This window comes from Acinonyx jubatus, chromosome A2 (assembly GCF_027475565.1).
Source record: "Acinonyx jubatus isolate Ajub_Pintada_27869175 chromosome A2, VMU_Ajub_asm_v1.0, whole genome shotgun sequence".
Lineage (NCBI taxonomy): Eukaryota > Metazoa > Chordata > Mammalia > Carnivora > Felidae > Acinonyx > Acinonyx jubatus.
Window position 1 is genome coordinate 106,739,582 of NC_069383.1, and position 27,225 is coordinate 106,766,806.

Consider the following 27,225-nt stretch of genomic DNA (forward strand, 5'->3'; position numbering starts at 1 on the left):
TGGGAGGCATAGCTACTGAGGACTCAATACAGGATAGAGTCAAACTTGGACTCTCTGGCATATGCCACTACAGAAGGATGCCTCCTCTGTCCTTCCTTAGTCCCTTGCCAGATGCTACCATACCAGAGGAGGTCACCCCTCCCCCAGTCCCCTTGGCTATGTAGGGAGCCCCCTTGACATTAACCTAGTGAACAGCAATGGACTTTGTATACTTTATGGGTGGTATGACCATGATACTACACCATGGAGCTCAGTGGAATGTTTATGTCCCTGATAAAGGAAACAACTCACCCAACAGTCAGCAAAAATGGTCAAATTTAGGCTGCCATTTTAGCACTGGATGCTCTGGCCAGCAAATGGTTCCATCTGCAACTTTTTACAAACTCTTGGGCCACTGTCTAGGAGCTGTTCCAAAACTTTTACTCTAAGGAACTAGGGCACTCTTGCCTCAGAGACACCCAAAATATAGGTCAAAGTCACAGATGTCTCCACATGCACTAAGGCCACAATACAAGGCCTCACCAGGACACTGCTTGTCCTCCTTATTTTCCAACATTACAGGTCATGGCCAGCCCTCATTTTGCTTCTGAGGACACACAGGGCTGACTCTACAGGAAGGACTCAATAAACTCCCACCTCCTCTGCAGACCCTGAGCAGCCAGAAGAATTGAGAGGCACACTGGTCTCCTCAAACTTAAGCTCTAAGGTGAAAAATAAGCCCCAGTGGGGGTTGGAGGTTGATTAATGTGGTATTTTTTGATTGAGTGTTTTTTTTTTTTCAAGAGAGAGAGAGAGAGAGAGAGAGAGAAGAAGAAGAAGAAGAAGAAGAAGAAGAAGAAGAAGGCGGCAGCGGCGAAGGAGAAGAAGGGGGAGGAGAAGGAGAAGAAGGGGGAAGAGGAGGAGGAAGAGGAGGAGGAGGAGAAGGAGGAGGAGGAGGAGGAGGAAGAAGAAGAAGAAGGAGAAGGAGGAGGAGGAGAAGGAGAAGGAGAAGAAGAAGAAGAAGAAGAAGAAGAAGAAGAAGAAGAAGAAAGGAGGAGGAGGAAGGGCTGAGGGAGACAGAATCCCAAGCAGGCTCCACACTCAGCACAGAGTCCAACATGGGGCTTGATCCCACATTCTGGGATCATGACCTGAGCTGAAATCAAGAGCTGGACGCTCTTAACTGACTGAGCCAGCCATGCACCCCTGGCACTGATTTTAATCTGGATTCATGCTCCTGGGGATACATGCTATCTGTACCCCAACACAAGCCCCTCCACTACCTTTATTGGCTGCAATGGGGAACCCTTATAAGTTCACCAGGGGGCCCTCTCCCTCCAGGTCAAGAGGCTGCTTCACTTGCTGGGGGGGTGAGGGTGTTCTCTACCTGCTCCCTAGAAGTCCCAGTCACCACCACGATTTAAGTTGGTGTCACGGCATCATGGGGTCAATGTGGTATGAGGCCTAAAACTAGCAGTATTATGTGTTGTGACATGGGGGAAAGCAGGAAGGCCATGAGGAACCTAACCACAAGTTCCACCCCGCTCTGTTCCCACAACCCTTCCTATCCCTGAGGAGCGGGCTCTCTCTGCTTCCCTGCCGGCCTGTGAAGGAGCCAGGCACACCCTTCTTCAGAAACAGGGGCGGTGGAGGGTTCCCCCACCGATAGCACACAGTGTTCCCCAAGCTCATGCAGGCTCACTCTGCTCCCAAGCGCTCCTTTCTGAGGGCCCTTCACAGCATCTGCTGTCCCCCTCTCAGGTTAGGAGTATATGTAATAACTAATGACCTGCTGGATTTCTCAAGTCCAAGGCTGGATGCCCTATATTCGACCATCCCCACAGCCCAACGATGGGAATCTATCCCTCATCAAGGCTGGCCTCATCTCCTGTGGCACTCAGTCCAGGCTTTACTCCTTTCCCTCACATAACTCTCCACTCCCTTGCTTCTCCCCTCCCATCAGCCCCTTGTCCTCCTGCCTTTCTAGAGGGTTCCGTGTCTTTGCTAAGGCACCATCCCTGCCAGACCCTTCCTCCTCTTTACCCCCACTCCACCTCCATGGGGCCCATGGTTCCTGACCCCTCTGCAAATGAGCATGATGTCTGTGGACCACCAGTTTGAATTTCTGCTACATGTAATACAAAGAGATCAGATTCATCACAAAGAATGGGGTTCTTTCTTCTTCCTATGTACACATTCCCAAAACCCTGTCATATATGCTGCCCTGTGTGGGGACCCAGGGGTCTGGAGAACTATATGAGAGGCAGCTTCTGTTTCTAAGGAGAACACTGGCACAGAGCCTTAAAAGAGTATTAATCTCACTACATACACAAACAAAAATAAATAAAAAATAAACATATGCACAACAAAAACCATCAAAAGCAAAGTCAACAAATAGAAAAATGAGAAACATATTTATAATCCATATCACAATTAAAAGGTCAATTCCCCTAATATATAAGAAGCCCTCAGGTGCCAGTAAAAGGATAACCACTCCATAAAAATACAGGCAAAGAATAGAAGCAAACATCCAAAGATATTCAACTTCACTTGCTAATGTGAGAAATACAAATTGCACTACCAGGGACCCAGCAGGCAGCCCTAGAGAATGATCTCTAAGGATCCCTGCCTCCTCTACTGACACTGGGTATAATACCTTCCCCTGAAACGTGGGCTGAACTCAGTGACTTGCTTCCAGCCAAGAGAAGAAAGATGTTGCTTCTGTGGTAAGATTTACAAAAGGTGGTTTCTGTCTTGCTAGCAGACTCTATTTCCTTCTCAGACTGCATGCTTTCATGATGCTGCCATGTTGGAGACATCCAGTGAGGAAAGAACTGAAGGTGGCCTCTGGGCAACATCCAGAGAGGAACTGAGGCCCTCAGTCCAACAACCTGCTGGGAGCTGAATCCCTCCCACAGCCTATGAGCGCCCTGGGATGACGCCACAGCTGTGGCTGACATCTGGACAGCAGCCTCCTGAGAGATCTGGAAGCAGAAAACCTAGGTCTACTGGATTCTTGGCCCATGGCAGCCATGAGGTAATAAGTGAGTACCATTTTAAGCTGCTAAATTTGGGGATGACATGTTGCATAGTAATAGAAGCTAATACAGTGTACAAGGAAATGCAATTTTCCATCTATCAGATTGTTAAAGATCAAAGAGTTTGAAAATAAACTACGTTGCTGAGTATTGGCAAGCAGGCATCTCCCTATGATGCTGGAGGAAGTATAATTGGTCCCACCTCAAGGGTAGGCGATTTGGTGATATATCTATCAAATGCATGATGTTTTGACCCAGCACTTCTACTTGCAACATGTACCCTACTCATTTACTCCAGCATGTAGCAAACGTCAAGATTATTCACTGCAAGGAACTGTAGGGGGCTCAGTAGGTAGTCATCCTGACTCCTGAGTTTGGCTCAGGTCATGATCTCATGGTTCAGGAGTTCAAGCCCCAAGTCAGGCTCTGTGCTGAGCGTAGAGGCTGCTTGGGGTTCTCTGTCTCCCTCGCTGCCCCTCCCCTGCTCTCTCTCTAAATAAACAAACAAACTTAAAAAGAAAGATTATTCACTGAGCTTTCATTAGTAAGACTATTTTAAGGTGTTGTTATGAGCTGAATCATGCACCCCTCCCCCAAACTGCAGTCTTAACCCCCAGCACCTCAGAATGTGACTGTATTTGGAGACAAGGCCTTTAAAGTGGTATTAAATTAAAATGAGGTCACAAGGATAGGCCTTAACCCAATATGACTGGTGTCCTTACAAGAAAAGGAAATTTGAACGCAGACATGCACAGAGGAACAACTATATAAAGAGACACGGAGAAGGTGGCCATCTGCACGCCTCATAGAGAGGCCTCGGAAGAAACCAGCCCTGAGGACACCTTGATTTTGGACTTCTGGCTTCCAGAACTGAGAGAAAATAAGTCTCTGTTGTTTAAGCTGCCTGATCTATGGTCCTTTGATATGGCAGCCCTAGCAAACTAATAATTAAGTTTAAAAACACATCAGAAAAGAAATGGTTAAATAAATTCTGGTATATTTGTATAATGGAATACTGAACAACCATTTCTAAAAAAGGAAACTTTTAATGTATCTATAAAGAATATTGTAAGGTGAATATATTGTGTAGTGAATATACTGTATAGCTATACTGTGAGGTGAAAACACCAAAAGTCAAGAGTTTGTATATGCCAAAACTTGAAAAAAAAGAGTGAGCAAAATATACAGAGACAGATGAACAGATATAGATATTTGTTTGTACGTGCATAAAATATCTTTAGGAGGAAACAAAACCAACTGGGGCCTAGTGGCTGCCTTGTCCCTGTGCATATTTGTGAACCTTTTACATTCTGAACCACAGCCTCTTTTCTCAGGGAGTTCACATTCAAGCCAGGGAGAGCATCAGATCCTGCACATGGTAAAAAGAAATGGCAAATATCCCAACATCTATAGAAGGTGACATGCTGGTGAGGCTAGCACCTCAAGAAAGGCTCCATGTAAGGCTGCCCATGTGAAATGGGGTGGGAAGGATGACGGAAGGCCTCTTCACTCAGGGTTGGTGGGAAAGAAGGCACAGGGAGGGGGCAGTCTAAGTGAGGCTGGGGGTTACCACACAGCTGACTAAAGCCAGCACCACTGGATAGAGCAGACAGAGGTCTGTCCAGTGGTGCTGGCTTTAGTCAGCTGAGCCAGTGTGGCACCACTGACTGTTTTCACCTTCCCGACAGAACCAACTGTACACAGGAACCCATCCACAGGGCAGGGGACCTTCTCCTCTTCTCAGCTCAATCAAGCCAAGCCAATCATGGCCATTCCATTCTCTTTGCCAATTTTTGGTTTTGAAGTAGGACATGCCCAAATCTGCCAGTGAGAAGTTGAAGAGTTTTGTTGGGGATGCCCAGGAAAGGTTCCCTGTGCTTAAGAAGGAGGAACCAGGCGTAACTGGTGTCTCAGTCGGTTAAGCTTCTGACTCTTGGTTTCAGCTTAGGTCATGATCTCACAGTTCATGGGATTGAGCCTCACATTGGGCTCTGCACTGACAGTGAGGAGCTTCCTTGGGATTCTCTCTCTCTCTCTCTCTCTCTCTCTCTCTCTTCTTCTTCTTCTCTCTTCCCCTCCCTGCCCACTCTCTCTTTCCCTCAAAATAAATAAATAAACGTTGAAAATGAGTAAAAAAAAAGGAGAAGGAACCAGAGCAGAAGACCCATTCTTCTCCCTCTGGATATGATGGGGCTATAAGGCAAAGCCAACTTTGGCTGCTGACTCGGCAGGAACTTGGAAAGATCCTGGTTCCTTGGAGTCATTGTGGGCCGGTTATGGTAATACTTTCCAAGCCTGGAATTACCCCATCTTGGAAATTCCATTTTGGAAGATGACAGACTTCCTTCTTATTTAATCTACTACAGGTGTTTTTTCTGGTATGTGTAGCTGAAACCATCCTAATTGATACAGCCAAGGTGAGCTCAGGATGTCTGGATGCCAGTTTGCGGAGTTTGGATTTTATTCCACAGTCAGTAGAGAAATCAACAGAGGTTTTAAAATTCAGATCTGCAAGGCACCTGGGTGGCTCAGTTAGTTAAGCTTCTGACTCTTGATTTTGGCTCGGGTCATGATCTCATGATTCATGGGTTCAGCCCTGCATCGGGCTCTGTGCTGACAGTGTGGAGCCTGCTTGGGATTCTCTCTCTCTCTCTCTCTCTCTCTCTCTCTCTCTCTCTGCAAACATGCAGGTCTCTTTGTCCCTCCCCTGCTTGCTCTCTTAAAAAATAAACTTAAGAAAATAAAAATAATAAAAATAAAATTCAGATCTGCATCATGGAGTTCCCCCTGAGATGGCAGTTAGGCCATGACCTTCATATGGATCCAACAAACACATGAAAAAAACTGTAGAATGGGTATTTCTGCCTAATTTTATCCTCTTAAATTGTTGCACTGACAGAATATCAATGACAACAGGAGTTAACAGCAGTTAACCTTCACTGCCTAGTGCCAGGCCCTGTAACTTCCACTTCACAGACCTCATAACAAACTTCTGGGCTCAGTTCTAATATACAGAAGAGAAAACAGGGGAACAAAGAGCAACTTGTGTAAGTGACAAAAGTCGGACTCAAACCCAGTTAGACTAGCTCCAGAGTCTGGACTCTCAAGCAATTCAGCTCACTGTTATACTGCCTCTCCCTATATAATCTATAAACCTGTGTGTGTACACTCTAAACCAATGTGTGTATGTTTAGGGGGTTGATATATATGGATGTATATATAAATATATAAGTGTGAGGTGTGTGTGTGTGTGTGTGTGTGTGTGTGTGTGTGTGTCTGTATAGGGGTACATGCCCCAGTGACACCATACTGACAGAACATTCAATAAAATAGGCATCTTGCAAATCAGTGGTATTGAGAATGGACTGCAGGGAACAGCACCTGAAGTAAGTAGGGCGGTGAGGAGGCTACCGCAGTGCTGACTAACCATGTCAAGAAAAATGTGGACTAGGTCACCAGGAAAAAGGAGAGGGCTGAGGGGTCTGGAGGGCACAGAGAGACCAAACATGCAGGCAGGGACTGAATCAGACTGGGATAGGCGCTCTGGTTTAAGAGACAGCCATCCTGGGGCTGGGCAAGGTCCAGGTGGATTCTGGGAGTGAGCTGGTGGTCACTGGTGTTGTGACGTCATGAGGAACTAGACAGCTGGGTACTGGAAGGGTCTGTGAGAACTCCAGAGTGGAGCAGGGCCAGGCAGGTGGTGGAATGCAGTGGGATGGTGGGGACTGTGGCAAATCGGAGAACATGGCCGCCTGGAGGCGGCTGCAACCATCCACTGTGCAGTGAGAGAAAGTGGGGCCAATTATGCGAGAGTTGCCAAGTTTCAAGACAAAACAGAAATTCAGACTTTTACATAAAATCTCTTGATTTTAGTGTTAGTTTAAAAAGAATTTAGGGGCGCCTGGGTGGCTGTCTGTTAAGCATCCAACTCCAGCTCAGGTCATGATCTTGTGGTCTGTAAGTTTGAGCCCCATGACGGGGCGCTGGGCTGAGAGCTCAGAGCCTGCAGCCTGCTTCAGGTTCTGTGTCTCCCCCTGTCTTTCTCTGCCCCTCCCCTACTCACACTGTCTCTAAAATAAAAAAATAAAAAATAAAAAAAAATTTAGGGGTAGGTGACTCAGTCAGTTAAGCATCCAACTCTTGATTTCAGCTCAGATCATGATCTCATGGTTCATAGGTTCAAGCCCCACATCAGGCTCTGAGCTGACAGTAGGGAGCCTGCTTGGGATTCTTTCTCTATGCCCCTCCCCCACTTGCTATTTCTTGCTCTCAAAATAAATAAATAAACTTAAAAAACACTTTTTAAAAATTTAAACCACCAGTCTTATTGCTAAGTGGTAGAACTGGGACTTAAATCCATGAGGGGCAGGGCCTAGGTTACCAGACACAGAGCCCCTGGAGCACTGAGTGAGGCACAGGCCAGGAACTGTCACACACATCAGCCCTGCTTCTCCCAGTCTGCCTCACTCTAGACAGCCTTTGATCTCTGCTGACTGCTAACTAATAGGAGAGATCTAGCCAGTTATGACTTAGAATATTCTTAGGGACTATACCTTTCCAGGAAGGACTTCTGAAGACCACACTGATAAAAGGAATGACAGTGTGGGCAGTCATGACTTAGAATATTCTTAGGTACTATGTCCTTCCAGGGAGGACTTCTGAGACCATACCAATGAAAGGAATGACAGTAGAAGAACAAGAAAGTCAGGGTACATTGGTAACTTTTTTGTCTGATGGGTAACTCCCAGTTCCTCACTCTGTGGCATTTCGGTAGGGCTGCAAATCAAGGCACCCTGCCTCCCCTCCAAGAGTGATGACAATGTAGTCAGGTGAGTCAGAGAATGTTCTCCCTCAGGGAACAGGAACTGGAACAGGAGTGGACACCTGACATCAGGATCAATTTTTAGAGACTGATGTGGACATTGACAAAGAAGTCTCTCTTTTTTCTAAGAACGCATGTATTAAGTTGAAATTAAATGCCAAGGGCCACCTTCCCCTCTATGTACAGAATCCTACTTGAAAATAAATCATAGATGTGTGGCAGAGAAAAAGCCAGCATCCTGCTAATCATTTAAGCACCTGGATCATGCCATGCCTGAAATCTAACCCCTTACATATTTCAATTATATGAGCTAATAAATTGTCTTTTTAAAGCTTAACCTGGGTTAATTTTAGTCTCTGTCACCAGTATTCTTTATAATTGTCTTTTTAAAGCTTAATCTGGGTTAATTTTAGTCTCTGTCACCAGTAACTAAAAGAATCTTTCTCAATTTATAGAAACATGGTATTTAAGAAGAGGACGTCCTGTCCCTTGTCCCTCAAGCTGGATTCAAAGTGTAGAGGCCTACTCTTCAGGTATGGCATTCAACAGTGCCCCCAACACCACCATTCCCATTTATTTTCCTCTTACCTGGAAATAGTTCAAAAGCATACCAGCCCCAGACAGTCCCAGTCCTGCAAACATGAAGGGCACCATCACCTGAAGGCCAATGGACAAGGCAGTCTCCCTGCTGAACTCAGACCCCAGTGGTTTAGAGACCACCCTGCGGCTCTCAGACACACTCGGAAGTCCATCTTCTGAGGCTCCAGAGAGTCTTCCAGGGCTGAAGGCGTGTGGCAGAGCCAGCTCCTCTGGCTTCCGCTGTCGGGTCTCTGTCCCATCCATGTGAGCAGAGCTGAGCCCCTGGCAGCCTTAACCTGGGAGACACAAAGCAATAGTGGCTGATCAGCAGAGTTCCTGACCCCCATAGGACTGATACCCTGTAAGCCCTCAGGCCCTTCTGTCCAGCAGAGGCTGGCATCATTCTACCCAGTCAATAGCCCCTCGCTCAGGGACTGCTCCACACGGTCTCCTGCAACCCCAATTTAAACAGTTTTTATTTAACATGCGCATGTTTGAGAAAAATAAAATATCACAGAAGAGAGCACTCAATATTTACTAATTCGAGTCAGCAAAACTGGTGGTATAGGTGGAGGAAAATTCTTTCCTCCAGAGAAGAACAAGATACCTAGCAAAAAATGTCAGAACCCAGTTTTTCAGAACTCTGGAAATTCACCAAAGCTTGGAGCAATGCAGGAGTATTTATTTAAAAAAAAATGCTGAATCCTCAGCAAGAACAGCACATTGTTGTGTCCATGGTGTTTGTGATATTTTTACTGTGCCTTAGTCCCACCCCCTGCTCTGCAGCTCTGCAGCACCCTTAAAAACCAACAGCCTAGAAAGAGCAGAATGGGCTGGAGCTCTTTCAAAGCCTCATTCTCAAAGGACTATCGCTGTTTGACCTATCAGGTGGTTCACCGCAAAATGCCACTTACAGACTATCTGTATTTCACCTGACATTAAAAAAAATTTTTAACGTTTCTTTATTTTTGAGAGACAGAGTGCAAATAGGGGTAGGGACAGAGAGAGGGAGACAGACCCGAAGCAGGCTCCATACTGTCAGCACAGCACCTGATTCGGGGCTTGAACCCATGAACTGTGAGATCATGACCTGAGCCCAGGTCAACAGCTCAACCAACTAACCCACCCAGGTGCCCCTTACCTGACTTATAAAATTCACATAGTGTAAAAAACCTTTTCCCTGGGGGATATTTATTGAAAACAATTATAAGCACTTCAAGCTGCCTAAGGCAGTGGGTAATAGCTGGGGTAAATAATACAGAAACCAAAAGCCTAAAAGATGAGATGCCTAAATTCTGAAAAGTTCCTAAAAATCCTGGGAATCTAGAAGGCCACTCATGGTGAGCTGGGCATATGCTCAGGAAAGAGCCGAGAAGGCCCGAAGCTCTAACCCCCAGCTGATCTGGAGGCTCTGCATAAGCAGACGTGAAGACTAAGGCAGGGCTGTGAACGACAGTACTATGTACTGAAGGTGTGCCCCAACATGCACACAGAGCCTCCAGGCAAAGACTGAGGGACTCATCACTTCCACACACGGCATTCAAGGACATCTCTAACCAAGCATTACCTGACCACAGAGGAGAGTCCTCAGGAGCTAAGTACAACACAGAATACAAACCAAAGAAGTCATTTAGAAAGGTCTCTAAACTAACAACAGCTATAGAAACCAGCAATAACAGACCCTCAAAAAGACACTGGCCCCTGAGATCTCCAGCCCTGCTCCAGCCACACCCTGGAAGTTGGCTGGCCTGCGTGACAGAAGCTTAAGGAATCAATATGTGGACTGAGCCCAGGGGTTTGGATGCAACTCTGCCAGCCCTTGCCCCTCACTGGTGTCATAGCCCTCATCTAACTTCTTACTGTTGGGCTAATAGAGACTGCACCAACAAGCTAGAGATGGGACAAAAGATGCATGCTGGGTCTCACATACCTCCTCTGGATGGGAGGATTATTAAGTATTGCCTGTATATTATGATAACCTCTCTCACCCTTACAACTGTTGCTTACCCACTTTGCCCCCAGGATGGCTATATGACAATAAGGGAGTCAAGGGCATTCAGCGCCTTCACCTCCCTCCACAAAGATTGCTACAAGGGAAAAACACCCACTCTCTGTCAGTTACCTGGTGCCCCAAGGACTAAGTATTGGACTGTAGAGATAACCCAAAATGTCAGGAACCCATGTGACAACAAGGGCTTCCAGAGAGGGAAGTCTTGTTACACTTACCTTCCTCAATGGGGGAATCTCGGGCAGGGAAGGGATACAGGACAGGGCCCTTCAAAAGGTTATAAAGGATACCCAGAACAGGGTAATATAAGCCATAAAGGTGACCACTCCCCTGGTAGCCTACCAGGGTTTGAGCCTTTCAGCCCTCAATCAGATGCTTACCAATTCCCCACTCCAACATTGGACTAACACTACCTTACCAGTCCTCCATAAAATAGATAATCACACCCAAACCTGCTGGATGTGCTTCCCCTCAGCAGGAGGGCTTACTTAGCCCCTCCTATCCCTTTTACCTAGGAAGCTCCTGAAAATCTCAAAACCAACATTTCTGTCTTCATTGGATCCCTGGCCACTGGGATCCATCTCACAAATGCCAACAATCTAATCTGTCCCTGAAGGTATGAACGGTACCTCTCTATACGGAAGAAATATAACCTTAAAGAGGAATACAACCCTATGTTCAACCCCTGGGGTGTTCTATCTATGTTCTAATTTGACCTACCAATGCTTACAGGCCAACTGGACTCAGAGATGTTATTCCATCTTCCTAACCCCAGAGATATCCGTATACACTGAAGATCAGCTCCTAACAACTTTTAGCCCCACCTCCTGGGCTAAATGGGCAATCCTGCTACCCATTCTGATAGCAGCAGGAATTGCGACAGGAATAGGAACTGGAATAGGGGGCATAGGTTCATCCATAGGACTATACCATAGACTATCTCAAGAGCTAAATGAAGACATGGAATAGGTGGCAGATTCTCTGGTAACCTTACAAAGCCAAATAAACTCTCTGGCAGCAGTGACCCTCTAAAACAGGTGAGCCCTGGACCTCCTCACTTCAGAAAAAGGAGGGACTTGTATCTTTCTGGGGGAGGAATGTTGCTATTTCGTAAACCAGTCAGGAATAGTTACAACTAAGGTTAAGGAACTCAAGGAAAGAATTCAACATAGACAACAGGAAAATATCAATCAATGGAAAGGATGGGATCTCACAGACTGGGCATCCTGGCTTCCTGCCCTGGTAGGGCCCCTCCTCTCCATAATTTTACTTGTATCCATTGGCCCCTGTATACTGAATGCCATGGTATGTTTTATTGAAAACACTGTTGCTTGCCAAAGTACTCCAAGCGTTCCGAGAGTACCAACCTGTATATTTTAGCCTTCTGAGAGTACCAACCTGTAAAATTGAAAGGTGATGCCTACTAAAATTTTTTTTAAAAGGCATCAAAGGGGGGGAATGTTGGAGAAGTGGATAAAGTACACCAAAGATGGCTGACTGGACTAAAACAAACTCTTGTCTCTAGCTTAGAGACCCCTCCTCCGGTTTCTTCTTCCTTTGTTTGCTGTGCGCGTGAAAACTCCCACAGATATGAAGGCTGTTGGCTATAAATTACCCTCCCCACTTGCATTCTGGGCTGACACCTTTGGCGAAACAGTCTCCTCTGAGCCCACTAGTGTAAAATAAATCTCCAACCCACCAAGACTGCTGAGTGCCGCTTGGTTTTTCCGCCAGTGTTCCAGCTTGGTTCTGTAACATGTTCAAAGAACTTAAACAACCATCCCTGAAGAACTAGATAAAGTAAAAAAAAATGGAGTCTAACCAAAATGGAGAATATCAAGGAGATAAAAACTATTTTAAAGAAGAACCAAATAAAAATTCTGGAGTTGTAAAATATAATGGCCCTAGAGGAGTGCAATGGCTGATCTGAGCAGGGAGAATAAAGAACAACTGAACTGAAAGCTAAGTCAACAGAAATTATCCAATCTGAAGAAAAGAAAGAAAACAGAATGAAGAAAAATGAACAAGTCCTCAGGGCCCTTGGGACAGCATCAAGCACACCAGCATGTATAACGGGAGTCTCAGGGATGAAAAAATAAAGGGGTCCAAAAGAATATTTGAAGACATAATGCACAAAAGCTTTCCAAATACGATCAAACTTCCATATTCAAGAAGCTCAACAAATCACAAGTAGAAAATAAGAGCACAAATTACAAGAGATCCACCGCAAGACACACCATTATTAATCTTCCAAAAGTCAAAGACAGACAGAAAATCTTGAAAGCAGGGAGAAGCAACTCTTCATGCACAAGGACTCCTCAGGAAGATTAACAGCTTACTTCACATTGGAATCCATGGAGGACAGAGGCAGTGGGATGACATGTTCAAAGTGCTGAAAGAATAAGACCTTCCACCAGCAGTTCTGAAAAGCAGAAAAAGGATCCTTCAAAAATGAAGGACAAATTAAGAGATTCCCAAATGAGCAAAAACCAAGAGAATGTGCCACTAGCACACCTGCCCTACAAGAAACACCAAAGAAAGACCATGAGACTGAAATGAAAGGACCTAGATAGTACTTTAAATTCATATAAAAAATAAAGAACACTAGTAAAGGTAACTACATAGGCAAATTTAAAAAAATGTATAAATGCATTGTAACTCTATTTTCTCTTATCCAACTTAAAGACAACTGCATAATTCAGTAATTATAAATCACTATATATAGGTACACAATATACACAAATGTAATTTGTATGACAGGAGGAGCACAAAGTAGGAGAGAACAGAGCTATATAGGAGCAAAGTTTCATATACTAGTGAAATTAAGTTGCTATTAATTTAAATTACAATGTTATCTAAGGAAGGAATTGTAATCCTCAGAGCAATCACTAAGAAAATAACTAAAATATATATATTTTTAAAACAACAATGGAATAAAAATAATACATTAGAAAATATCCACCTAATACAAAAGAAGATAGTAATGAAGGATAGAGGAACAGAACGAAACCATAAGATATAGAAAACAAATGGCAAAATGTCAGGATGCTATCTTATCAGTAATTACACTAAATATAAATGGATTGGTTGAAAGTAAAAAGGTTTTTAAAACATACACCATGCAAACAGTAACCAAAAAAAGGGGGGGGGGGAAGTGACTTTCCTAGCATCAGACAAACAGACATTAAAACAAAATTGTTACTACAGATAAAGAAGGGCATTTGATAATGGTAAATGCGTCAATAATTGTCAAAAAACATAACAATTATATACACCTACAATATAGCTACAAAATACATGAAGCAAAACCTGACAGAATTGGAGAGAGAGAAATACAATTCAATAATAATAGAAGACTTCAATACTCTACTTTCAATAATCTACTGAACAATCAGAAGATTGACAAAAAAAGGGAAGACTTGAACACTATAAAAAAATTAGATCATACATGCATAGAACTTTCCACCCAACAATAGCAGAATAGACATTATTTTCAATGTATACAGAACATTCACTAGGATAAACCACACATCATATAAAAAAACACACAAAATGCAATAAAATTACAAATAAATAAAAGAAAATTTGGGAAATTCACAAATTTGTGTAAACAACACACCCAAATAACTAAAGGGTCAAAGAAGAAATCACGAGGGAATCATAAAATTTTGGGGATGAATTAAAATGAAAATAGAGCATACCAAAATTTATGGGATGCTGGGAATACAGTGCTTAAACTTTATATATGAAAAAGCAAAAAATAAAAGAGAGAAGCTTATATTAATAAATTGATCTTTCACCTTAAGAAAAATGAGAAAGAAGACTAAACTAACACAAAAAAAGTAGAGGCTGGGAAGCAATAAAGATTAGAGTGGTAATAAATGGAATAGAGAATAGAAAAACCATAGAGAAAATCAACAAAACCAACAGTTGGGTCTCTGGAAAGATTGACAAAATACACAAACCTTTAGCTAAAACTGACCAAGAAAGAGCGAGGATGTAAATATTTAAGAGGGAACACTACTTCTGAACTTACAAATATAAAAAGAATTGTTTCTGTAGTGTAGTGGTTATCACATTCACCTAATATAAAAACAATAATGAGGGAATACTATGAACAATTGTATGCCAAGACGTTAGAAAATCTAGATGAGATGGATAAATTCCTAAAAACACACTAACAAACTAATTAAGAAGAAATAAAAAAATTAAGAGACCTGTAACAATTACAAGATTGAATTAGCAATACAAAAAATTCCCCCACAAAGTCCAAGACCAGATGGCTTCACTGATGAAGTTTACCAAGCATTTAAAAAAGAATTAACACCATCCTTCACACACTCCCAGAGAAACTGATGAAGTGGGAACATTTGCCTGATACCAAAATCAGACAGAGCCAACCTAAGAAAACTACAGACCAGTATAAGAGCCTTATAAATATACACACAAAACTCCTCAACAAAATACTAACAAAGTGATTTATGTGGCATATAAAAAGTCTTATACAACATGACCAAGTGGGATTTATCTCAGGAATGCAAAGTCGGTTCAATTTGTGAAAATCAATGTATTACACCATATTAATTGAATGGAGGAAGAAAAAAAAAAACATGATTCACTTAATAGATCAGAAGAGCATTCAGCAATATCCAACACTTTCATAAACACTAAAAAAAAATCACTAGGAATTTAAGGGAATTATTTCAATCTGATAAAGTTTATGAGAAACCCTCAGTTAACAAACTTAATGGTGAAAGATTGAAAGCATCCCCCTTAACATGAGGGACAAGACAAAGATACCTGTTTTTGCCACTCCTGTCCTATGACATTGTACTTGAAGTCATATCCAGCACAATCAGGCAAGAAATGAAATAAAAAGCATCCAAATTGGAATGGAAGAAGTAAAACTAACTCTGTTTACAGATGACATGATCTTGTACATAGAACATTCTGAGGAATACACACACACACATACAACTTCAGCAAGGCTGTAGGATACAAGATCAATTTTTTAAAAGTCAGTTTTATTTCTATACACTAGCAATGAACAATCTAATAAACTAAGAAAACTGCATCTGCAATAGCATCAAAAAGAATAAAATACTTAAAGGATAAAGGTAACCAAAAAAATGTATAAAAACTTTTACCCTGAAAACTATAAAGCACGATTGAAAGGAATTTTGAGAAACCTAATAAAATGAAAAGATATCTTGTGCTCATGGACTGAAAGACTTATATTGTTAAGATGGTGATATTTCTCAAACTGATCTACAAATCCAATGCGTTCCTACAAAATTATATTCATCTTTTTCACAAAAATGACAAGCTAATCCTAAAATCCATATGGAAATGCAAGAGAGCCAGAATTTTAAACAATCTTGAAAAAAAGAATATACTTCCTGATTTCAAAACTTACTATAAAGTTACAATAATCAAGACAGTATAGTACTGGTATTAAAATCAAAATATAGATGGGGCACCTGGGTGGCTCAGTCGGTTAAGCGGCCGACTTCGGCTCAGGTCATGATCTCATGGTCCATGAGTTCGAGCCCCGCGTCAGGCTCTGTGCTGACCGCTCAGAGCCTGGAGCCTGTTTCAGATTCTGTGTCTCCCTCTCTCTCTGACCCTCCCCCGTTCATGCTCTGTCTCTCTCTGTCTCAAAAATAAACGTTAAAAAAAAATCAAAATATAGATCAATGAAATAGAGTTGAGAATCCACAAATAAACCCATGCACCTGTGTTCAATTGATTTTCAGCCAGGATGCCAAGGCTATTTAATGGGAAGAGAAGAGCCTCTTCAAAAATGGTGCCAAAATAACCGGATATCCATATGCAAAATCATGTGTTTAGACTCCTACCTCAAACCATATACAAAAACTAACACAAAATGGTCCAAAGCCCTAAACCTAACAGCTAAAACTATAAAACATTTAAAAGAAAACATAGGTATAAGTTTTAGTGACTTTGGATTAGGTAATGGTTTCTTAGACACGATATCTAAAGTAAAAGCAACCAAAGAAAAATTAAATAAATTGGACTTCATCAAAATTTAAGTTTTGTGGGACACTATCAATAAAGTAAAAAGACAATCCACATAAAGAGAGAGAATATTTGCCATGTAATCTGAAAAGCATCTAGTATCCCAAATTTATAAATACTTACAACTCAACAATAAATCCAATTTAAAAACTGGCAAAGGAGAATGGCCAATAAGCACATTAAAAGATGCTCAACATCAGTTGTTAGGAAAATACAAGTCAAAAAGACACCACTTAGCATAATGTTTTCCAGGTTCACTGATGTTGTTACATCAATGAGTACTTCGCTCCTTTTTATGGCCAAATAATATTCCACTGTATGGATAGAACACATTTGGTTTATCCATTCACCATGTCATGAACTTTTTTTACTTTTTGGCTATTACATGAACATAGAACATATGCAGGTTTTGTGTGAACGTGTGTCTTCTGTTCTCCTGAATTATACATTTTGAAGGGGCAAATTTTATGGTATGTGATTTACAAATAAATAAAAAAATTCATGAATTATTTATGGAATAGGTGAAGAAGCAGAACACTAGCAGCTTCCCAAACTCTCTGAGCCCCTAACAATAACCTTTATTCCTTATCACAGGGGCGACTGTCCAAACTCTGGAGAGAATCACTCCTCAGTTTCTGTATCATCCTTATTTAGTGTTACCAACTAAGAATACAGCCCTAAATAACAGTGTTGTGCTTACATTGCAATTTAGATCAATAGTCACATTCCACTTATTCTTCAGGTGTGGTGTCTTTTACCTGACATGAAGATTCTTGCATTCAGCTATGCTGTAGAACCACAATCCATCTATTCTACTCCTGAAGAACCATCCCTTTCCAAAAAAAAAAAAAAAAAAAACAAAACAAAAACCGGATTGCTTTTTAACACAAAAGTAATGTGTTAATAAGAAATATAATTTAGACAACATAAAGATGTAAATAAGGATGTTTAAATCACTGACAATGTTACTGCCCCCAAATAACTAATGCTAAATCTAGTGTATATCCTTCCAATGTGTACACACACACACACACACGTGCTATTTTTTTTAATCAATGTCCTAGATACTGGGTTGTTTTATTTAATAAAATGTATACATCTGTCCACCCCTATTTTTAGCACGGATATAATTTTTATGTAATTTCTCATGTCATCCTTGATAGTTCACCCAGTGGTTGGTAAAACCTTTTTTGCCAGAGGATTTATAGACTGAGGAAGAATAGAGGAAAGAACACAGCAGGGACAAGTCGCTACATGTTTTAACTCCTAGCCAGCCCAAGGCCACCAGCCCCAGACCCCCATTGGCAAGGGACCAGGGGCCCTGCACTGAGTACAGCAGTTTTATTAAGTCAACAGAGATGCTGGGCCTGTGAGGACAGCTGAGCTGTGAGCAATGAGTAAGGAGGACACAAGAGAAGCCTCACATCTTTGGGGACACGACTGAAGGTAGAACAGTCCACACACACAAGGCTACAGAACCTGGGTGAAGGCAGGCTTTGCTCAGCTTAAAAAAGCAATAAACTACAAAAAAAAAAGAAGATGGAAATTACGTATTACACCATGAGTCCCCCCACCTAAAGGCTTTACAGCAGCCCAGCAGCAAAACAGGAAATGTCTGCTCTTCTTGCTACAGAGGTACCACCCTGGCTCCTGCCCTGGTCCTTCCCCTACAGAAGTCACCCTTACCTCGTTGGTCCAGGCCCAGGTCATTCATTCGGACTGGGGCCCACACTCCATCTTCCCAGTGGCTTTCTTGCCCTAGACCCTCTGAGCCTGAACCTTGAGGCAAACCAACCATTCTTTTTAAATTTACCACAAGCTGTGCAGCAACAGTGGTAAACTGAGTCAGGCACACATAGGAGGCTTGGCCACAGTGAGGAGGCAGGTAATGGTGCTGGGGGGGGGGAGGGGAAGAGTCCCAGTCCTACCACCACTGGGAGCTGATGTGGGAAACAAAGGCAGAAGGAAATGGCATATAGAACTAAATTTCCTAATAACCTGCAGCCCACTGACAATTACTTGAGGCTGGCAGAATAAAACGTTTCTCCAGGAACTCTTTGGAGCTAATGCTTTGCTACAGGGAAAAACCAGCTTAGCTCGACAATGGCTAGGCCTCTGGTATCCTATGAGTCTTCTTTGGCATATGAAAATCTCACTGGAAACTTCCCCTGGACTTTACCTCCCCCAGTCTCTCCTCATGGTCCCAGGCAGCTCTTCCTACCCATGGGTCCTGTCCTCGTGCTTCAATAAAATCACCTTTTTGCACCAAAGACATCTTCAAGAATTCTTTCTTGGCCGTTGGGTCTGGATCCCTTGAACCCCACTATCACCTCAAAACCTCATCCGGAGCCACATACAGAACAATCAATAGGGTCTCAGGTCCCCATTCTGCTATCCTATGTGGCTCCCTTCAAACCCAAGGGGAGAAAGGATGCTTAGTAGAATAGGGTTGGGGAGGGGGCAGTCCCTGGGTCCCTGCAGTGCCAGATACTTAATCTCTTTAAAAAAAAAAAATAGACACAGCTACCCAGGGACCCATGCAGCAGCCCTTCATATCCTTTATGCTCACAAATCCTGAGAAGGGCTATCACTGCCTCTCCCCTGGGCCCTGGAGCCCACCTTGGCCTTCTCAAGAACTAGCACTAGCAAGGGTCTCCTTTCCTGCCTTTTCAGTTTCTCCGCACTCCCTCTGCGGGATCCTCCAACAATAGGACCTTGCACGAGAATCTGTCTCTCAAATAAGTTCCCTGGACCCCAAGCCATCCTCTAGCTTGTACCCTATTTCTCTCCTCCCTTTCAGGGCACAATGAAAGAGACATGTCCATACTGTCTCTATGTCCTTGCCTCTGTGCTCAATACCCATTTGGCTCCTTCCTGCACACGTGGTCCTTGCTGAGACCAGCAGTCACCTGCACGATGCCAAACAATCCCCACAGACCTCAGTGTGCCCAACGTCTCAGCCAGATTCACTAGGGCATGAGAGACTCAAGGACTTGAGACTTGCCCACCGTGACCTCCCCACATCCTTGTCCCCGCAGTGTGCCCCCCACCCCTCTTGCATGTGCTTTAGCCCCTGTTCCTTTTTCATCCCTTCTCCTCCCTCCTGATAAAGTCCAGTCCAGCCTGCACAGAAGATCTGCTGACCATCAAGAACAATGCCCTGCTCTCTCATTTCCGAAAATGGCCACACTGGTGCTGCCCCCTTCCTGCTACATCTACAGGAACTCTGACAAATACCTTCCCCCTAAAGCCCTTAAAACATTCTGCCCACCTCCCCCTTGTTAAAAAGCTCTTCTGGAGCCTTCCTGTGTTCAGCACTCTACAATAAAGGCTAGGTTAATGGTGCTGGGACTGATTTTGTTTCTCCTGGGCTCCTAGTGTGTGCATGTCAAGAAGCCTTTGATTGCTGAGGCATCCATTTCAAAGGCAGCTCCTAGCAAATCAACCCCAGAAGGTCACCCCAACCCATGAAGCTCCCCTTTTAGCAAGTCCTGGGTAATCTAGATCACTGACTGCTTGAGTGACTCTGCTGCTCCCTTCCCTTATCCAACTTCTTGCTCTCATGTTTTAAGCCATCCGATAATCAGTGAACCCATGAAACCCTAGTTATCCTGTCCCAATAAATGCAGAGCTCCAGACCCACACACCCTCCCTCTCTCTCTACCTTAGACTGCACTGTGTGGCTGTGTGGCCCTCGGGCATGCCATGGACCTTCCAGGACCTGTGAGTAATAAATCTTGTTCTCCAAAGTTCCCTGATGACTGTGCTAAGGCACTTCCTGCAATAATATAACAAGAACCACAAAGGCTGATCCAACTTCAACAATGGCTCCAGGAGGGGAACCCGAAAGGGGATCACCACAAGTAGTATAGTACCAGCAGGCATTCCTGGCCTGTAGCATCACTGTGGAAAGGCTGATATGATGTCACACCATTCTTCTTCCAGCTTAGGGTTGCCAGATTTTGCAGGTAAAATGGGACATAGTTATGCTGAAAAGTGAGTCACTGTTTCTCTCAAATTCCGTGTTTTATCTGGCAGCCCTTCCCAGGTTTCCATGCATGCCTCATTTTGTCCTACCCCACGGGTGTCCTGTCTCTTTTCCTGGTGTGGCTTCTCCCTCTGATCTCTAACGCTGACACTCCAGACTCTCCTCACTTGTCTTCTGTCTACAGCCTGTGTGTGGACCTCCCCCAGTCCCATAGCCTGAAGTAACAATGATATGCTGCTACTACCTCCCAATCACGTCTCCCAGCTCAGCCCTCAGCCCAGGATCCAGACACGGAGAGCCAACTTCCCACTCAGCGGTCTGAGAGTCATTTCAGGCACCCTCGGTCTAACACAGAGCTTGCAGTTTCCCCATTCCACCTCTTAATCTCATCTTTCCCATGAAAGGCATCTCAGCCACCCAGCCAGTCAACACAAGAGGCACGGATATAAACAGAAAGGGCTTGGGGTACAGAAGGTATGGATATAATCCTCTGGACTTTATATGTAAGACTTCTTCCCAATGGATGTGCACTATTAAAAAAAAAAAGAAAAAAAAACCTTTATTTTTTAGAGCAGTCTTAGGTTCACAGAGAAATTGAGAGGAATGTACACAGAATTCCCATATACCCCTGCCCCCAACATCCCACACGAGACAGGAGCATGTTACAACTGATGAACCCACACTGGCACATCATGATCACCCCAAGTCCAGTTTACAGTAGGGGTCATTCCTGTGTTGTACAGTCGATGGGTTTGGACAAATGTAGAATGACATGCATCCATCATTATATCACACACAGTAGTTACACTGCCCTAAAAATCCTCTGTGCTCCACCTATTCATCCCTCTCCTCCTTTGGTGCATGAATGATTTATCATCCATTCAACAAATGTTTTCTTCCTTCCTTTTATGCAAGGAGTTTTCTAGGCACCAAGAATGCAGTGGAAAGCAAGACACATAAAGGTCCTGCTCTCAGGAAATTTGTATTCTAGAGGCAGAGACAGAAATAAACAAGAGAACAAGTAAGTGAAAAAGATAAATTAAATACTGTGAATTGACAGGGACTATCCTGGGAAAGTGTAGGGTAGGGTGTGGATGGAGGATCAAAGACTCAAGAAGAGAGGGTGACATTTTAATGAACCCTAAGTATAAAAAAATTTCCACTGTGCAGGGGTGCCTGGCTGGCTCAGTCAGAAAAGCATGCAGCTCTTGATCTAGGAGTTGCAAGTTTGAGCCTCACACTGGGGGTAGCAATTACTAAAAAATACATAAATAAAACTTAAAAAAAAAAAGCCAACTGTGCAAAGATCTAGGGGAGGAGCCCTGCAAGCAGACAACAGCGAGTACAGAGGCACTGAGGTAGGGCAAATTTGGTGCTTCCAAGGAAGGAAAGGCAAAGAGGCCAACAAGTCTGGGGTATGTAGATACAAGAGGATGGCAGGAAAGGAGGACAAGGCAGCCAGTCATGTAGGGTCTTACAGGCAGAGCAAGGAGTACATGCTTCTTCCTCAGAGTGACTGTTTATGTTTTCAAAAGACAACTCTGTTGCTTCCCCCACTAAAAAGGGATCAGGGCCCCTGAGTGATGCCAGATGACCCCCGTGAAGCCAAAGATACACCCCAGCAATCCACAGAACATTGAGAAATGATAAATCACTGTCTGTTTAAGTCCCTAGGTTTGGCAGTACTTTGTTATGCATCAAAAGATAACTGACAATGTTCCAGCTCTGTGATTTCATTTACAGTTTAGCTGCCCTCCTCTGGGGGTGAGAGATGGTGCTGAGCTTAGGACTGCCAATGTGGGAGAAAAATCTTAGCTGCCCATGACACTATGTACTTCAAAGATAGTTGGGTACAGAGCATCAAAACGCTGGAAGTGCATGTGAACTCTAACCTTAAAACAAGATGTATTTTCTGGCTCTGACACTTCTAAAAGTAGTCCAAAGCAACAACATGTTCCCCTAGCCTGGGGGCCATCTATCTCTGCACTCAGATTTTCATGTCTAATACTCAAAACAGGACTCTTGCAGGACAATGAATCCCGTAACTTGGGGCAGGAGAAAAGATGAGACGGCTCTGGAACCCTCTGGTGTTGCTAGAAAATAAGATGTTTTGAAAGGTGTCAGAAGAGGGACTAAAATGACAAAGGAACAAAATTATAAACAGACTACCACTGTCAATTGGTGACAACTTCAGCATCTAATAATAATACAGTATAGTTACTACTTCACAAGTTGAATCTGCAAAGGACCATGAGTTCATTATGATATCAAAACAGAAAAGTTAAATTAATACAAAATGTATACAGCAAATAATGAATAAAATAAATCAGCAGACAAAATCAGTCACTAATTAAAGTCAACAAAGGATGAGATACAGCCTACCAGAGAATCCTTCCTTTGTTGACTTTAGCCAGCTGCTTTTGACAACTTAATCACAATTGCATCACTTCAGGAAGACTCACGCATGTAAGCAGGAAGGAGTGGAAAAGTCAAGACAGCGCTGGGAAAAGCAGGAACCAGAGGAAGGGGAGGAGAAATCACCCATCACCACAGTCACAGGATAACCAGGGAGCTGGAAGGCTCACCAGCTGAAGGGCACAGATCAGACAAGATAACCAATTAAAAAGAGGCCCAATGGGGAGCCTGGGTAGCTCAGTATGCTAAGTGTCTGACTTCGGCTCAGGTCATGGTCTCACAGCTATGAGTTCAAGCCCCATGTCAGGCTCTGTGCTGAAGGCTCAGAGCCTGGAGCCTGCTTCACATTCTGTGTCTCCCTCCCTCTTTGCCCCTCCCCTGCTCATGCTCCATCTGTCTCTCTCTCTCAAAAATAAACATTAAAAAAAATAAAGAGGCCCAAAAGCGTTTACAAACACTAGACAATTAGAGAAGCATGAACCACAAAGCTTCGTTCTCTCCTCCCAAAATGGGTGAAACCCTCTGGATGACTCACTCATGGTGGTTGGATTCAGACAGAATACAAATGAGTTTCTAAATACGCCAAGAAACCAGGTAGGCACCAGGAGGCAAGTGCCAGCAGCTGAGCTAAACTGAAGGGTTCCCTGACTGCTAAGAAAGAGGCCTCCTCTCAAGGTGTAGGGCAGAGCTATGGGGACCACACAGAACAGTTCCAGAAGAAACTTGTGTGAGGGAAGCACACTGAAGAATGCCCTCTAAACTCATCAAATGTGCACCAGAGGCCCAGTGTGGTCAGCACCCAGCACGCATTCCCACCTACCCTGTGCCCCTTACAGTGTGGGGCCTCCATGATCCCCCAGCAGGGACCTCACAACCCTGTGGATGGTAGTCAAGGGCACTCAGCTTCCTTGAGAACGTGGGGGTGTGTCAGAAGGAGAATGTGTTCAGATGTCATTTGCATCGACAGAAATGAGTACAGATGAACACACCAGGTCCTGAAGGACAGGCCTGCTGGTGAAGGCAGCCTCTGTCGGGAGAGTGGGCTATGGATGCAGGAAAACCCTGTCCTGTAGCCCCCAGAGAGGGGGAGACCTGGGGGGGTGGCACTGACTCCAGGGCAGAGGTTCCCACCCAGCCTTTCCCCCAGAGGACACAATATGGAGGCGGTGCCCCAGGACAGGCCCCCACAACAAAGAAGTACTAAGGTGTCAGACCCTGCCAAGGTGTCAGAGTGTGGAGTGAGAGCCCTGCACAGCCCGTGTGCTTGGAGCCCCTTCCTCGGGCGCAGGCCTTGAGAAGGGCTGGGCAGGGGGACCTGGGCCCACCTGGCTGCCAGTCACAGGAATCTGTAAGGTCATTGCTCTTGCAGATGCCTCCTGGGGAGTCTGTACCCATCAGACTGAGGAGGACACTGATGCGCAGCCTCCCCGTGAGTCAGGGAGAAGCTGGCCTTGAATCTAGGGCCTTTGGGCACCCTGGGGCCAACACATCAGGTCTGAGACATGGTCACCGGGACCTCATACAAACTAGTGCTCACCCCAAGGCAAGAGACAAGGCCAGTCCTAACTCTTCACTGCACAGCCAAAATGCTGGAACCGATCGGCTCCACTCAGCTGCCCACTACCTGCTGTGAGGCCAAACTACCTCTGGTAGTTTTATAGGAGACCTGGTTCAGTGGGAGCACCCTGGAGTCTACCCTGAGGGCCTGAATCCCAGCTCTTCCTCTTCCTAGATGCTGGTCCTTGGAAAAGTGAAATTTCTGTGCCTCATCTGTTAAATGGGGACAAGAGCACCAACTTCACAAGGCTGTGAAGATTAAATGTAATAATGCACTTGCATCACAGGGCACCTGGCTGGTTCTCCCACTTCAAATCCCTCAAAGCTCTAATGTTTGAGACCAGTGCCTCTTAAATTATAGCTGCATCAGAATCAGCTGGAATACCCACCTGGGTAGTTTCTGATAAGTAGGTGGGGGGACAGCAGGCCTAGTAAGCCAAGATACTGGATATGCAGGAGAGAGAGCCTCAGAAATACGTGAAGACTTGCCCAACCCTCAGTCTGGATTCCCCCCCCCCCCTCCCCGCCCCCGCCCCAGGCACCAAACCTGCCTTGGGTCCTGGGTTTGTCTCCCTCCATCCCAGGTCCGTCATCCAGGACCCTGCCTGGGCCCTTACCTGGATACCTTCCCAGGCGCCCCCTCTGCCCAAGGCCCCTCTGGGACCACTTTCTCTTTCCCCTTCCCGTTTTCCCTTATTTTCGCCTTCTTGCAGGCCCCTGGCCTCCCACCGGACTCCCCCCGCTCTGGGTTCACGTCCTCTTCTGCGTTGCCCAGGCCCCGGACTTTCCAGGTGTGCCCCACCCCGTCCCGAGGTCCCCCTCCAAAGGCCCTGGGTTTACTCCCTCTACTGCTCATCCCCCACTCCGCGCCCCAACCCCAGCGCTTCCCCAGGGCCGGGCCTCCTCAGTGTGACATGTCCACCCACCCAGACCGCCCCCTTTGGACTCCATCGCCGCTTTACCCCAGACTTCCCGCACCCCTGCCCAGACCCGCTTGGGGCGCAGCGCCATGTTTACCCGATCCCCTCCCGGGCAGCAGCGCGCAAGAGGCGAGCAGAAGGCGCGCGGGCCAAGGGGAGGGCTCAATGAGGAAACAGGGAACGCCAGATCTTCAGGCCACCATACCCAGCCGCCGCAGAACATGGCGAAGGCGGGCCTAGGCGGGGCCTTGGGCGGAGCCGGCTCTGGAGGCAGGGCCCTGACGCCCAGGGCCCGAGGGAGAAGGGCCCCGGGTGCCCCCGCTGCAAGGTCGTGGTGTCTGACCCCCACTTCGCTGGAAAGCAGGGCCTCGCAGACTCCACCCCCGGGCCCAGGAGTTTGGACTTTGTGGTGGGGACGAGTGTAGCCAGAAGTCATTTCCAGGCTGGGTAAAACTGAACACTTCCTGAGAGTGCCAGGCTCCTCTCCTCCTTTGTTGCAGTCAATGCTCAATGCTGGCAACAGCCCTTGCGGGGAGGTCATATGCTGAGGCCTAGTTTACAAAGAAGGAAACCGAGTTTAGGGCTGTGAAACCACCCAGGAGGAATGGGGGCTTGAGGATCCCATCTGTAAAGGGTGTGTGAAGACCAGCCATTCTTAAGGAACAGCTGCTTCGCCTGCAGCCAGAGCTCCATCAGCTCTCCAGGATACCATTTTGTTCTTATGTTTAACTTCTTTATTATGAGAAATGTTTACTCACGCAAGAGTAGAACAATAAAATGGTCCCACACACTGATAGGCCAGCTTCTATCATGGTCTGCCTCTTGACCTTTTTTTTTTTTCCTGTCTATATCCCCCTACACACACCTTTTGTTTGTTTGTTTGTTTGTTTTGTTGTTCTCGGAGTAATTTTTAAAGCATTCCGGCAGACGTATTTCACCTTTAAATTCTTGAGTATGTTTCTCTAATCATTAAGGTTTGTTTTTTCAAACATCCCCAGAATACCAGTATCACACCCAACAAAGTTAGCAATACCCGGTCCAGTTCTATTTTCCCTAATTGACTCAAAACAGTCTTAATTGTTGGCCTCTTCTGACCAACATCTAAAGAAGGATGAGAGATTTTGGAGGCACACAGCCTCAGGCAAATTTCACCCTTATGGTTTTTGCCAGAAACCTCATGCTCACAGAGCCAGAACATGAGTGGAACCAGACAAAAGTCCAAAATGAATGGAAACACAAGGGCAAGTGGATGCTAGATATTTAATAAGATTTAGTCCTATGCTATATTATTTCAGCAAAAGACAAATCTGCATGCTAAACACAAAGATATATATATCTTTGTCAAACATATATATCTACGTAGATAGATCTATCTACATAGATATATCTATATATCTACGTAGATAGATCTATCTACGTAGATATATCTATATATATCTATATATATCTATATATCTATATAGATCTATCTTTCTATCTATATCTATATCTATATCTATATCTATATCTATATCTATATCTATATCTAATCATCTATCTATCTATATCTATATACTCTAGGTTTACAGACACCCTGATTTTCAGCAGGTGTCTTGCCCTATATCTGGGTTGGGTACTGCCTGCACACCTCCTTACCCACCTAGGCTTCTGGGGGCCAGCCATCCTCTGGCACCTCCTGCACTCCCCAAAGAAAGAGGGTTCATGTCTACTGGTAGCCAGTAATCCTGCCCTAAACTTTCCAGATGATGCTCCAGCTCCCCAGACCTGGGAATTCTGAATGGCTCTAAGCCCACTGCTAGGATATATACTCAGATCAGTGCCCCAGAGAATGAACCAGTTGTGGAGCATGCCCTGTGTCTTTATACAAGAGTCCAAGAATT

The 27,225-nt window shown here is 44.6% G+C and overlaps 1 protein-coding gene and 1 long non-coding RNA gene across 24 annotated transcripts in view; both read right to left on the reverse strand.

Moving 5' to 3' along the window:
• SLC41A3 (solute carrier family 41 member 3) overlaps positions 1-27,225 on the reverse strand; it is a 174,450-nt gene that overhangs the window by 142,315 nt on the left and 4,910 nt on the right. For 13 of the 23 annotated variants that reach the window (XR_008296962.1, XR_008296961.1, XM_053218812.1 and 10 more), the window contains exons 1-2: positions 25,443-25,596; positions 8,428-8,714 (exon numbers count right to left, since the gene is read on the reverse strand). Coding sequence is in view for 18 of the 23 variants with exons in the window: in XM_053218812.1 (XP_053074787.1) it covers positions 8,428-8,682 (255 nt within the window). In the remaining 5 variants the exon portion in view is untranslated. Of the gene's footprint in view, positions 1-8,427; positions 8,715-22,835; positions 24,929-25,387; positions 25,597-27,225 lie in introns of those variants that run through there. The other 10 variants (XM_027046059.2, XM_053218811.1, XM_053218807.1 and 7 more) reach the window with 8 other exon arrangements.
• Positions 5,693-8,421, reverse strand: LOC128314840 (uncharacterized). The gene is made up of 2 exons (XR_008296963.1): positions 8,270-8,421; positions 5,693-8,209 (listed from the first exon to the last, which is right to left on the reverse strand). It is a non-coding gene; the product is annotated as an uncharacterized LOC128314840 (long non-coding RNA).